Genomic DNA, 14069 nt, shown 5'->3' with positions numbered 1-14069 from the left:
TACATTACAAAGGATTTACCCAACTAAACCTGGCTGCGAACAATACACCGATTGGTTACTGATAAAAACGCCAACCAATGATAACATTACATAAAGACACGTGGTTATACGTTACATTTGAAAAAGTAAGGTTATACCCTTCAAATAATTGAATTTATAATACATATTTTTATACATATATTACTTTTATTTTGTTACAAGTTTATTTATTTCATGATATGTAATGGTCTTTTATTTATTACACAATAGCATTTTAAAACATTAATTTCATTTTATTATGTAAAAAGTGACACAACTAATTTGTCTTATACATTTTTTGTTGCAAATTACAATTGCATAGAAAGCAAAAGGATCTTAAAAATTTAAGTTAACATTCCTTTGCGAAACTGATTCATTTTTGTATAGTGTATATATTTAATTCAATGCATATCTGACAAGTTCCCTACATTCGAGTGCTATTAAGTAAATGCGATAGGATTAAAATATCTTAATTTAAACAAAATCGTAAATGTAAAAGAATAAAGTAACTATGAAATCGGACCATTAATGTAATCCGTTCGATACATTATCTCGCAACAATCAATTATGTATTCGATTGTTAAATACCATGCATATTTCAGAGTATTGTATAAAAGAATTAATGATTTCCTTCAAAAAAATATGTGAAGGTGATATCAGTTCATAAATTGTTCAATCAATGTTTTTTATAACATAGTCAACTATAACATTCTATCAACAAGTAATACAACGTTTAGACTATAGAATTTAATTTTATTAGAATGATATTATGCATAGTATAAGGTCGTAATACTTTCTAAAAAATATACTTGTGTATTTACTGAAATACTTCATTGTATAACTAATATAATTATTCGTTAATAATTCATTGAAATGTACAACTCAATGATAAGTATTTCAGAAATCGACTTCGTAACGAATTCATCAATAATACCAACAGTTATATTATGGACAAAAATTATCAATAAAAATACATTCACCGTTAATTTATAAATTCATGCAGTTGAATGTCAAATTTCTTCTATTAAACAAGACATCTAAACAAATATTATACTACAATTATAAATGTCTTTACTGAGTGCAATTGTTTCGTTAGTATTTTTAAAACATTTATAATGTACTACATAAATTTATTAAACACGAAAAGCAATATTTAATGTAAATAAGATATGTTGATGGACTGCTTTCAAGTAGAATTCTACTATGTGTTTTAAAAATAACATACTCCTTCAAGTGGTTAGTTGTGAAAAGATTAGTCGGTCACTATGCGACGGTATTTTCTATTAGGCGGGAACACTTCCTCGTCTTCATCTTTATCAGCAGAAAGAAAAGGATCGTCGTAAGCATAGTTTGGCGCCCATTTTAGCAAGAGTTTCTCAAAAAATTCTTCTAAATTACGAGCTTCTTGGTACACTTGTGATTCAACCTAAATAGAAGAAAATTACGCGTGTAAATAATCTTGTCGGTGTAAATATTAAACATAATTATGAGCTTTATAACAAAACTTACTGGGTTGTATGTAAAAGCATTCTTGAACATTAATCTGATGTCCGCCATAACTTGCCTTAAATCCGTGTAATGATTCGGGTGCTCAGGCTTTAATTTATCTCTAATTACGTCTAATGCAATTGGTTTCTTTATAATACGATGATAATCAACTATCTATTAATAACAAATGAAATAATTAATTACTTTTGTATTTCTTAAATTTTTAACACGTGTAAATATATTCTGTATGATAAACTTACTTCGTTAGAAACAACTTCACGGAAAGGTAAACTTTGCTCGTGTTGACAATAAAGTTCCAGCACAATTCTTTGTGCGATTCGTAACTCTTTCATACTCATTGTGTTTGGCCTTTTTTCTCCTAATGATTCGTCTGAGCAATCGAGTACGTTTGTACATAACATACATTGCCAAGTTTCGCTTTCACTAATAAACAAAAAAAATGTTTATTATAATATTTACAATTAGAGAACATATTTCATGTAAATTATACTCTTTCTTTACTTACTCGGGGAACGATTTTAAGCTAGGAATATGACAATATAAGTGGAAGACTTTTGGGCATTTATCACAACAAAGTACTGCATCTCCTCCATCCATGCATACTGCACACCAGTCCTCGTTAGGATCATCCTTTGTCATGGATGCTGCAGCATTTTTTGAATTATCTAGTGAACATATAATTATGTACGTGCATTTATCACTTTAGCATTATCTATCATAGTTCTTCTAAAAATATTTGAGGTATTAATTACATATTAGCACTAGAAAATTAATTTAGAACGTTTAGAATAGCGCGAATCACTAATTATTTATTTAAGATATTATAGTACCTGATGAATTTTCAGCCATTGGATTCATTCCCTCATCGGTTGAACTATCTACTTGAGCAGAATCCAATTGATTTCGTTGGGCTTCTGGTATTACTACGATTCCATTACTATCTAATTTTGCAATAGTAAGCATTAAATCGTTTAAAGATTTTTGGCAAAACTTGTCCAAACTCTTTTCTGTTTCATCCGATTTTCCAGGAGGCACAGGACTAGGTGTTTTAGGTACCGATGAGCTGACTGTATGACCAACGGATACAGAACTTTGCGATTGGGGTGGATTATCGGGAGCAGTATTTGTTTGTGTATTGTATTTTTGATTGACGTTTGATTGTTGATTTTTTAGTGTTATTTTATAAGTATCATTGATAGGAACTGGCATTGGAGGAGTGGGTTGATGGCGAGAAGGATAATAAGGAAGACAGGGATTAACATTTTGGGGTATGTGCCAACGAGCTGTACCGGGTTGCGGCACAGGATAATTTAAATGCTGCGCAGACGGAGAACCTGGATTACATTGTTGAAGTCTTATTCCAGATACCATAGATGTATTTGTCGGTTGATACGGATGTTGCGGTCCCGGTCGTTGAGAATTACTCGAAGGATACCTATAGGGTGGCAACCGATATGGTACATGATTTGTAGAAGGTCGGTAGGGAGGAGGATTATGTGCAAGAAGCCCACGTAAACTTGTATTTTGTCCAAGTTGATCTATATGAACTTGCTGATGAGGATGCGTAGATGACGTTACTTGTTGATGACAACTTCCCAATGGACGTTGCTGCATCATTAATGGTTGCTGTAGTCTACTGTTAAAGTTAACTGTGTATGGCACACGTGGTTGATGTGCCTGTGGTTGATGTCCCTGCGGTGACGATCGAGGCGGCATATTAGTCATAGTATAATGTTGCATGTAATTTTGCGATTGCGCTTGTTGCTGTTGCTGCGCTTGCTGCTGCTGCTGCGATTGTTGCTGCTGCTGTTGTTGTGGCACGGTTTGTTGTTGTTGAGGCGTTAAATGAAGAGGCACTTGTTGATAGGAATTTTGTTGTATATTATTTGATTGCTGCGTCGTAGGAGGTATTTGTGCAGTTATGGGAGAACCATCCATGGGCGCATTTGATAAATTAGTTGTTTGTTTCTGATCTGATTGAGATTCATTGTACGACATAGATGGTGTACTTATCCCAGCCAATGGAGAAATCGAAGGATATACTCTACCATCCACAACTATGGCTCCAATTGATGAGACCACTAAAAAATTAAAAAGAAATATTTAATTTTATAAAATGCGTTATTGCATTATTACGATTAAGAGAATAAACTAATCCTAATTTATAGGAATACCATAAAATTCCTATATTGAATAACATAATTAAGCACCTATTTATATTAATTTAACCTTTTATCAAATCTGGTACTTTTTCCAAAGATAAATGTATTCTAACAGGTATTTCTGGGTTTGGAATGTCAGCTCGTCTGCTCTTTATTCTTTGCAAATGACTCGTAACAGATCTGTAAATACACCATTGTAAAATAAATTGCAAACACGTTAACATTATCATAACTGAAACTAAATACATACTTTTTACTGTAAAGTAATTCCATGTCTGAACCCTTCTTTAAGGCATGAGTCACAAATTGGATGCAATGATCTGTAAGCTTTGATAATTGGTCTAAAGCAACTTTTTTCTCATTAAGTGTGTTTTGCTTTTGATCGCACACTTCGTTCAAGCGCATAACTAATTGCTTTCCCCGTGTATTAATTGCGTTTGTTAACCTGCAGAACAAAGTTTCATAAATCAAGCGAGACTGCTTGATTGTTGGACAACTTTGTATATAAAGCTAACAACTACTTACTGCACCACCATTTGCGTTATATCTTGTACTAAATTTTTTTTCTTTTCCAGAATAAGAACTTGCCTATCTTCTATAACTTTCATTGCGCTTTTTAATAAAACTCGTTTGTAACTAAACACACAAATACATTGAAATTTAAAGATAAATGGTATCGGTATTTGAAAGCGAAATTAATAAGAATAAAATAAAAAGGTAGTACAATTACCTGACTTCTTTAAGTAAAGTTGATACAGAAGCACGTGTTTCGGCAGCAATTTCATGAATAAATTTGTACTTATGATCTCTATGTTCGCTTAACTGACAGTCCCTACAAGTAAGTTTATCACATGTTTGACAAAATAAAGACAACTGTTCGTGTGAATGAATTATACAAAATAAATAGCCAGGTATCTTTTTGTTGTTTTTTTTAACATTATCTCTATCATTGGCAACTTCATCCTTTGGTTTAATAGTATGATCCTTTGTTATTTTTAATCTTTGATGTGCCTTAAAGAATAAAAAATTCAAAATAATTCCTAATTACTTGTCAAAGATAACAAATATATAATAATATCATAGTTTGTTTACCATAACACAGTTCTGACAGATAAATTCTTCGCACTCTACACACCAACTGGTAGCATTAGCATTATCATGACAGCTGGTACACTTCTTTTCTTCTTCTGTTTCTTTAGATTCGTCGTCTGTACCTGGGCTACTATCTTCCTCTATAAATTTTGAGAGAAACCTGTTCTCTATTAAATTGTCTGCTTGAGTAGTAACATTACAAATTTGACAAGCAATAACATTGCTTTCCACTGTAACAATATATATGCACTTAAACTTTTATAAGGAAAATGAGACTGTTTAAAATAAACAGTTTGCTGGAAAGAATGAAAGAGTCTTTGTTCGTTTGTTTACAAGTAAAATACATATATAAAACCTTTTTTAAATATTATTATGTAAATACTAAAAGCGAAACTATTTCGATAGACTTACACAAAACATCCACGTCGACCGATGTATTGTGATCGCTCAGTTTACTGTTGACACATGCAGAACATGCTGCATGTAAACACTCGAGAAGTTTTGGTTCATCACCAAAAACGAATGTTTTTCCACAGAATACACATTTCGATAAAAATGTACGCGTTTCATTTTCCTGGCTCTCGGTTGTGCACTCGATACGTTGTTCACACTCTTCCTCAATGCAAACGCCCTGTACTTGAGATTGTGGCATCTCTTGCTTCGCGCCAGTTTGGTCGTGTGGTTCTTCTTTAACCGTTGCTATCGAGCCTGTTGTTAAAATCTCGTTTGTTCGTGTCTCCATGTTAAAAATATTCGAGCATAAATGGCTACACACAACAATTGTTTTTACAACTTATGAAAATATATTTTTCTTGAACTATGTAGCGCCATGGTACACTCCACCATGCTACATACTTTAATTTACTTTAATCACTCTAATTGTTCCAGTCTAGATGGGAAACCGAATAGTGGAACCAATGTTGCATATAGTGTCGCACTCTATAGTAAAAGGCTTGGTAGCTTTATTATTTACATGAAAATTGAACCATAGACTCAAAAAAGCGAACCTACGATCTCTATTTGGAAAATATTTATTATATCTAAATCTATACGAGAACAACTTTAATAAAAATTATGGTAGATACTTCTCATTAGATTTCGGTGAATTCATATTTCGCGTACATTTGGTTATATGTAAATGGAGAGTTGTAGCTATTTTGAGAATTCGCCATGAAATTTTTATTTTCACTGGTTCACGTGGCGTGTATACGGTGTATAACCATTAACCAGTATAACACTAACAGAACAGCCTAACATATAACACGGAAATTTGTAAATGTAGTCTACGATAAGAGGAAGTCACAGGCTATTTTGTATCTTTCAAACATGCATTTTAACAAGGAAAAGTTAATAGGTACATTAATTTAAATGAAAGTAACTGGCAATGTAAAAGGATCAATTGATAAAAGTTAATTAAATAGTTTACTTTATGATTTGTTCATGTATACAAGGCGGTTTGTGTATTTTTGTATTTATTGTAAATAATTGTACAACGAGTACCTAATTGATAAATAATTTACAGATAGTTTTACTCGAGACAGTGATGATATCGATGATAGTCAAGACAGTGATGATAGTGACGATAGTTGGGAGAGTGATGATAGTATGCAAGCAACCATAGGCAGTGACGATACTGTGCGCAATATCGATGACTCCGATTCAGAAAATGATAATGCCGAAGGTTCTAATTCAAATAATAATCAGGTTTCCACTTATGCCGGTATGTTTTACCTTTATATTTAATTATAAAATTCCAAAAAATCATTTCTTCGTCATGATTAAAGGTGCAGACACAGAACCAGCTCTGTTAAATGAAGATGAAGAAGAAGATGAAGTAGTAAAAGCAATAATTAGATCAAAAGATGCACATACAAATCATCCTCCACCTATTACAATAGAGGATCACGTAGTAGATATATGTTTTCATCCCAATTCAGATATGATTGCTGTGGCTAGTATCGTAGGAGATGTTTACTTGTAAATTTTACATTTACATATAGTATTATGCATAATTATGGATAATTTAATACATATATGAATTCTGTACATGCTAGGTACAAGTATAGCAATACAGAAACGGAACTTGTGTCTACTTTAGAATTACACCTTAAAGCATGTCGTGACATAGAGTTTAATGAAAGTGGTACAATTTTATTTTCGACTGCCAAAGATTTGTCTATAATGCTCACAGATGTAGAAACTGAGAAGTTAACAAGGTTATATGAAAATGCACACGAGTATGTATAACAAAAATACCTCTTTTAATAAAATATGGGCATTTGTTGTTTCTTTCTTGATAGTGTTTATATATGATTTACAATTAATTTACGTCTCAGGGAACCGATATACACAATGACTGTAATTGGAGCACACGTGTTTGCAACAGGCGATGATGATGGTGTAGTAAAATGTAAAAAAATTACATTTATTTTTATTTTTCCAATATTGTATTACAATATATTGTATTATTATGCCATAAATGTTTTCAGTATGGGATCTTAGACAAAGAGGAAATGCACCTGCATTTTCATTAAAAAAAATGGAAGATTATGTAAGTTCCATTGTAACAAACAGAGAAGCAAAGTATTTAGTATGTGCTAGTGGAGATGGATCTCTTACTACATTCAATATTCCAGGAAAAAAGATGCATGTACAGGTAAATGGCCATAAGTACTATATATTATTTAATTATGCACGTTTGTATAATAAACGTTTTCAACAGTCAGAAGAATACGAAGAGGAATTAACATGTCTCGGTATATTTAAAAATGAAACAAAGATTTTGGCGGGTACGAGTAAAGGAAAAATGTATGTATATAATTGGGGAGAATTTGGTCTCCACTCGGATGAGTTTCCAAATGTAACTAAGAAAGGCATAAATTGTATGGTTCCGATTACCGACAATGTTGTAATAACAGGAGGAGAAGATGGTATACTTAGGTAGGAAATAATCTAAATTTTTAGACAATGCTTCTAGTTTATTGTTTATTATATAATTTATTGTATTAAATAAACTAATGTGTATTTATTATGTTATTATGTAGGGCTACTAGCTTGTTTCCTCATCATCATCTTGGAGTAGCTGGACAACATAACTTTTCCATTGAAACTCTCGATGTTAATAGCGACGGTACATTAATTGCATCTTCTTCGCACAATAATGATATCAAATTTTGGAATGTACAATATTTTGAAACATTAAATGTCGCCGAGCGTGTGAGAGGCGGAAAACAGAAACAATTAAAGCATAATCTTCCAAGTAGTAAAATTGATGATGCATCGAACTTTTTTTCAGACCTTTAATATAGAAATAAAACTAATAATTTATGTGAAATGTTGTATATTTATTATTAAAATTATAATTTTAAATGTAATTATACATAGAAAGTTGTCGAATGTATTGTTCATGAAATATTGAACACTGATTCACAAGTGATGATTAGATGACATGTTTCCATATACAAGTTTCATCTTAATCGATGACTTAAATACCATACATATATTGACCATACAATGAAAAATTGAACACTGTATTATATTTGCTTAAATATATGAATAAAATTTGATATAAATAGCGTTATTTAATAAAACTGTATATTAAATTTGTATAAACCATGGTAATCAGGATTTAAATTTCATTGTCAAAATTTTATAGTAAACTTTACATAGATCGAAAACAAGTACAGAATCACAAATTTGAGCGTTTTGTCTATGTCTCTAAAACTATTATAAAGTACGCGTTGTGAAACACTAATGTTTAACCATTGCATTGTACATTTTGTAATTTACAGTAAGTTATTTATCATACAATTCTTGCTGTTCTTAAAACAATAATCGAAGTTTATTATGTAGGTTTATAAACAAGAGATTTCTTAAATAACGATAATAATTAATTGCATTTTTATCACTGCGATTACAAACGTTCTACACTTTTCGTACTTTACATTTCACGATTAAAAATCTCACATTACATCGTGAGATTTAAATTATATTTACTATTAAGTTATAATAAATAATACTGATATTCCATAACATTTAATATAAAAATCTGAAACTTGGTATAGAAATAAATAATTCGAATTTTAAATGCTTCTCTATAATCTCCCGAAACTAAGTAGATAAGTAATAAAGTAATAAAAGTTTTATTATACACCAGAAACTTAAATGTAGAATGTGTTCTTAACTTCAAAGAATTTAATTAAAATATTATTACATTTCACATTAGATTACTACTCCGAAATACGAGTTATTTAAAAAGTAAGACTCAGCTTTTATTATATTAAATTACAAATATGCTTACGTGTAACATTACTTTACTGATGATTCATTTGACGCAAGTATTCTGGCGTGTGATAATGTTGCTGCTGTGCATGAGCAAGCGAAGGATGAATAGGAGGCGGAAAACATCGAACATGTTCAACGCTTGTTGCATCACCGTCTCCACTCTTCAAATACTTATTTAATACAGCAAAAATTTGAGAATTTAATACTTGGAATCTTCTGATTCTATCCACCATTCTTTTTAAATGCTGTTTAATACGACCGAAGAAAATTCATTATTTATATATATTAACAAAACTAAATACCATTTACACATAAATACTTACAATTCCTTTAACATTTTCATCTTTACCATCTACGCGTTGTACTCTTAGAATGTGATAACAGAAATCAAGAGCCTCGAATCGCCTCTGTTGGCCAAGTAATACTATCATAGCACATCCAGCCCAATGTAAGCCTTCGCCAAATAATTCCCTATAACAAAAATAATGTTACACAGTTTTCTGTTCTATTTCAGTTAGAAGCAAAAGTCCAATTATAATACTAACTCAACAGTAAATTCTGTTTCTCCAACAGGAATACAATACACGAATTGTAATGCACTCCATAATCTATGAAATTCTGTGCATTCATCAACATTCATTACTCCGTTTGCAGGAGGTGGGCCAACCCAAATAGGATCATCTAAGAAACTGCGTAATCTACCGAGTACCACATCAAATATTGATAAACCGCAACACAGCCGTTCTCGTGTTAATAAATCACCCTCTCTGGCAATCATTGCTTGCTTAGCTGTACCCAGTTTATCTACATTCGGAACAATTTGTAAGGCTGCATATTTAGCTTCGAGTCGTTTCTGTTTAGTTTCCGGTTTCTCGCCCTCTTTACAGTAAGGACGAGGTAATATATTTTGAAATGGCGCTGCGTGTAATAGATCACAAACTTCTTCTTGTGATAAAGCTTGTTCCATTAAAAGACAGAACAAAATTGTGTTACCAAACTCGCGAAAATTATGAAAAAGCTCAGTTTTTGCATCAGGATATTGCACAATGTCGTTTAATTGGGCATGATAATATCCAAGAACACCCGGAGATCCGTAATCATATCTTGGCAATTTACAGACTTTTGGCATAGCTTCCATTAAGGTCTTAGTGAATTGATGCAAACTTCCTTGAATTAAAGACTTTACAATTTTTAAAAGTTCTTCCATTACTACTGCGATACCTTGATATCCAAGAAGTTTACACATCGTACGGAAATGTTGTGGGCCAACAAACCCAGAATATTGGCCATATTGTGTACTATATGCTAAGTTCAATTGTTTACTTCCCCAGAGATAGTGATGAGACATTTGTGGAGGCTTATCTCTGTGTACTGGTTGCACGAATTGAAGTCCACGACATTTTACAAACCTATTTGTTGCTGCATTATAACAATAATTTGGTAGAAAGTCGTAATTTAGCTCCCAAAACACATGAAGTGTAATTCTTCCGTATGGAGCTAGAACGTTATGATTTGCTTCTCGGAACATTGCGTCGTATTCATCCAAGGCAAGCCATTTACTTAAAAGTTTATGAGTAAGACGATTAACTTGTAGAAGTCCTTCTAATTCCACAACGCCTGTAATATCTCCAGATTCAAATTTACTAATTGCTAAATCTAACGATTTTTGCATATCTGCATTAATACGTTGGGTAATTAACTTGTTCAAATCAATACTACGTCCCAATAACTGAACATGTCTTTGTTTTAGTAAAGTTTCGTATCTATTAGCGCGCGGATATGCGAGTAAATAGGCTCCTTGAGCAACGCACTCTACTCGGAACCTTTTGTCTAACAATATACTTGCAGCTAGTTGCTTATAATGAGCAAAAATTTGTTCACTAAGCTTGTAAACGAACTGATCAAAACATAAATTCACCTCAGCTTCCACTTCATCATAAAGAAATTGTTTACGAAATATTGTCAGAGCATATAACGCGCTATCATTGTACAAATCAAGTGGATATAAAACATATTCCATCATTGATGGTTCTTTGCTTCGCAATATGTGATCGGTTAGTATCCATGGCATAGACATCTCGATAGGAAACTGAATACGTTTCTCCATGGTGATCAAGTCGCTGCATTCTTCGTTATGCTGATGACGTACTTGGCATTTCTGTATTTTTCGGCCCATGGTCATTTCTAGATAAAATTCTCTGTACCATAATTGAGATAAATCACAACAATCTTGTAATGATTCACTAAAATTTAAAAGATAGCTCCAATAAAAACTAGTTTTATGGAACTGATCAATTTGTACAAGGTATTGGCCATCGATGTCTTTTCTCAAAGTACGTTTACCACCGCTCTTATCGGCAATTAATGATTCTAACATAGTACGAACCATGTAAAGTTGCGTTGAAGAAGGTCCAACGTTTCTTCGTGGTACCTTTATACCAAATCCATTATCAGGATCCTTTTTTCCTTTTAATGCAGGATCCCCTAATGGTTCTACTCCAAAATGCCAATCTGCACAAGTTTCCCTTACAGATACAATTATACTTCTAATTAAATCTTTTTTATTTTTGATCGCCTTACGCAGTGGTTCACGGAGAGCCAGCTGTACGAAATCTTGTAATTCCGCGTATATATTTCTACGTATCGCATCGATAAATACAGTTTCCATACGCGCCATTAATACTTGCAATCCCTTAATCATCGCAATAACTTCTATTAGAGCAAATTTTTCTTCATCTGTGTAATTGTAACGTGTTGCCCTTTCGTATTCTTCAGCTTCTTGTGGACATTCTTTATTCATGTGATGATCAGTGGGGTGGAGAAGTTTCCAACTATAAAGTTCTGTTACCACACTTGTCCATTGGGAAAGTAATTGCAATCCACGTAATGCTAATTCAGCAGTTTCTCGATTTTCTGCATCACTTCCACATTCTTTGTATGTTGTAGTTACTTCATTACTGTATCTCGCTAATTCGCTAATGTATTTTACATGATCTTCCCTGATTTGTGGAAGATGTACCATAAGATCTGCTTGTGGACTTATACTATTTGATGACGAAGACAATGGCCACCTTGATGAATCAAAGTGTTTAGACCGTTTGATGTAATTAAACGGCGCGATTTGCATATCACCGAATAACGGTACTACTTCTAAATTTTTAAAGATTCGATCGATTCTGTCTAATTTTAATTTCTTTTTTTGATCTAGTTTATTGATATTGCATAGTTCACTGTCCATTAAGAATAAGCCAAATCCCATAACTTTTACCAACATATGCTTTTCATTTGGTGTCAAGTACATCTTAGTCTCAAACATATGAACGCATATATTAACAACATCTGCAAGTAACTCTTCGTATCCCGCAATTTTTTCCAAATTTTCTTTTACAGTATCGCGAATTTTATTTTGTGTGGCTAAAAACATCGATAAGTTTTGTGATTCTTGTAATGTCTGAGAGTCAGACATGACTTTAAGAAATTGAGCAGCTCTGAAATGAGAGAATAAACATATTTACAAGTCTAACAAATTTATTCCAATAAGTGGATTGATAAGATTAAAGTTACCTTCTGTATGTTGAATAATCATTTTTTACACTTGATTTCATATTCTTCAGTTCATCTAAAACTGCAAACATATTAATAAATTTTCCTAAAGTAAGCAAATATGCTTCAGAAACAAAGTCTTTCCTTTTCTCATGATGACACAAACGTTTCACTTCTCCAGAAAACCTTTCAATTGCCTTTCTCTAAAAAAATAGTACCATATTATTCCATAGATGTATGCAAATTTTCACACAAGGAAGGTAAAATGATTAAATACTCACTTGGAAATACATAAAATTTAATAACTTGTTTACTTCTGGTGCTAGTACCTCCACTGTCTTTTCATAAATTTCTACTCTATTTGGTTGTTCATTAGATTTTGGTTGAGGAATCGCACGAGAACAACATCTCCATGTGTATAGCATTACAGCATGTTTCAAACCTTCTTCCAATAATTCATTCTTCAAAATTAAAGCAATAATAATTATATTTTTAAATATAATAACAAAGAATAAAATAAATGCTAGTTATAGATGCATACCAAACTTGCATGAACTGTAGCTTCTTCAATGTATTTAGCAATTCCTGTAACAAAACCATTTCTGTCTTCAAAATTAGTATCAAAATTGGCTTGGTACACTACAGAACATGGTTGTGCTTCGATACATGGTTGCTCATCTGGTAATGTAAATTCATCGAGCACATCAACATTAGATAAAGCATCACCCAAAGTTACTTTGTCGGTAGCCATTTCAATCTAAAAGTAAACCTACATAAAAGAAACAATAATTTATACATTGTTAACAGCTATATCAAATTAAAAGTGGTATTGACAAATGGTATTGATTTTGTACAAATGGTTACTGAAAAATATTTCTAAAATTTGAAATTAAGAATTAAATATAAAGAGTGACATAAGCAGAGATGGTAAAAGTTAATTGTCACTTTTACATTAATTACTTACCTCCAGAGAGGTTATCTGTCTCGAAACTTAAATATTCTAGAAACTTGTATTTTTCTATGAAAAAATAAAATAGTTTTCAAATGTCCCACAATATAGTTAATACATTTCGATGCAATAACGCGTAAAATTGTGCCGTGAATGCATAGAATCGCAACTCTAACACTCCACCCCACCCTCGAACTGGAAAACAAAGGGTGATTATGATTATCCTATCAACAATACTCAAGCCCTATACATATATGTACAAATAGTTCAGCGTAGTAGTAAATCTATCCTTTATGTTTTCTGGATTTTGCTTGGTTCTCACTTTCTCTAATGTGTTATCTTTCCTAACGCTAAAAAATTCTTAAATTAAGTCAATTAGGAAATGAACAATGCAAGAAAATAGAAGGACCATACATTTTTGTCTATTATTTTTTGTCTATTCACTATAAACACCCAAGACGCCCGAAACGGCCCAAACCCAAGTTTGTAGTGACAATAACAATACTTCCCAT

At 32.2% G+C, this 14069-nt stretch overlaps 3 protein-coding genes across 11 annotated transcripts; 1 reads left to right on the top strand and 2 right to left on the bottom strand.

Annotated features, from left to right (window-relative positions):
• Window positions 1-209: 209 nt before the first annotated feature.
• LOC128885710 (E3 ubiquitin-protein ligase TRIM33) lies at window positions 210-5661 on the bottom strand. 2 transcript variants are annotated; one of them, XM_054139914.1, is made up of 11 exons: window positions 5193-5661; window positions 4782-5011; window positions 4420-4700; window positions 4215-4325; window positions 3940-4134; window positions 3757-3869; window positions 2358-3608; window positions 2033-2171; window positions 1767-1950; window positions 1528-1680; window positions 210-1444 (listed from the first exon to the last, which is right to left on the bottom strand). In XM_054139914.1, the coding sequence occupies exons 1-11, from the start codon at window positions 5521-5523 to the stop codon at window positions 1271-1273; spliced, it is 3162 nt and encodes a 1053-aa protein (XP_053995889.1). In that variant the 5' UTR covers window positions 5524-5661; the 3' UTR covers window positions 210-1270. The 2 variants fall into 2 exon arrangements, with proteins under 2 accessions (XP_053995889.1, XP_053995888.1); XM_054139913.1 differs by having other exon boundaries at window positions 211-1444; window positions 2033-2192; window positions 5193-5660.
• Window positions 5662-5950: 289 nt separating this feature from the next.
• LOC128885701 (WD repeat-containing protein 55 homolog) lies at window positions 5951-8160 on the top strand. Of its 3 annotated transcripts, none has more exons than XM_054139893.1 (8): window positions 5951-6135; window positions 6304-6501; window positions 6566-6758; window positions 6836-7018; window positions 7118-7191; window positions 7271-7437; window positions 7504-7721; window positions 7826-8160. In XM_054139893.1, exons 1-8 carry the CDS (start codon window positions 6108-6110, stop codon window positions 8082-8084), a joined length of 1320 nt encoding a protein of 439 aa, XP_053995868.1. In that variant the 5' UTR covers window positions 5951-6107; the 3' UTR covers window positions 8085-8160. The 3 variants fall into 3 exon arrangements, with proteins under 3 accessions (XP_053995868.1, XP_053995867.1, XP_053995869.1); XM_054139892.1 differs by having other exon boundaries at window positions 5976-6189; XM_054139894.1 differs by having other exon boundaries at window positions 6032-6235.
• Window positions 7945-14063, bottom strand: LOC128885698 (cytoplasmic FMR1-interacting protein). Of its 6 annotated transcripts, none has more exons than XM_054139883.1 (8): window positions 13573-14063; window positions 13150-13377; window positions 12890-13069; window positions 12630-12811; window positions 9611-12553; window positions 9389-9536; window positions 9082-9310; window positions 7945-8078 (listed from the first exon to the last, which is right to left on the bottom strand). In XM_054139883.1, the coding sequence occupies exons 2-7, from the start codon at window positions 13357-13359 to the stop codon at window positions 9095-9097; spliced, it is 3879 nt and encodes a 1292-aa protein (XP_053995858.1). In that variant the 5' UTR covers window positions 13360-13377; window positions 13573-14063; the 3' UTR covers window positions 7945-8078; window positions 9082-9094. The 6 variants fall into 6 exon arrangements, with proteins under 6 accessions (XP_053995858.1, XP_053995855.1, XP_053995856.1 ...); XM_054139880.1 differs by lacking the exon at window positions 7945-8078 and having other exon boundaries at window positions 8311-9310; window positions 13573-13752; window positions 13818-14063; XM_054139881.1 differs by lacking the exon at window positions 7945-8078 and having other exon boundaries at window positions 8311-9310; window positions 13573-13752; window positions 13880-14063.
• Window positions 14064-14069: the final 6 nt, after the last annotated feature.

The sequence above is a fragment of the Hylaeus anthracinus genome, unplaced genomic scaffold, assembly GCF_026225885.1.
Source record: "Hylaeus anthracinus isolate JK02 unplaced genomic scaffold, UHH_iyHylAnth1.0_haploid 11981, whole genome shotgun sequence".
NCBI lineage: Eukaryota > Metazoa > Arthropoda > Insecta > Hymenoptera > Colletidae > Hylaeus > Hylaeus anthracinus.
Note: the sequence above shows the minus strand (reverse complement) of the source record. Positions and strands in the feature narration are given on the sequence as shown.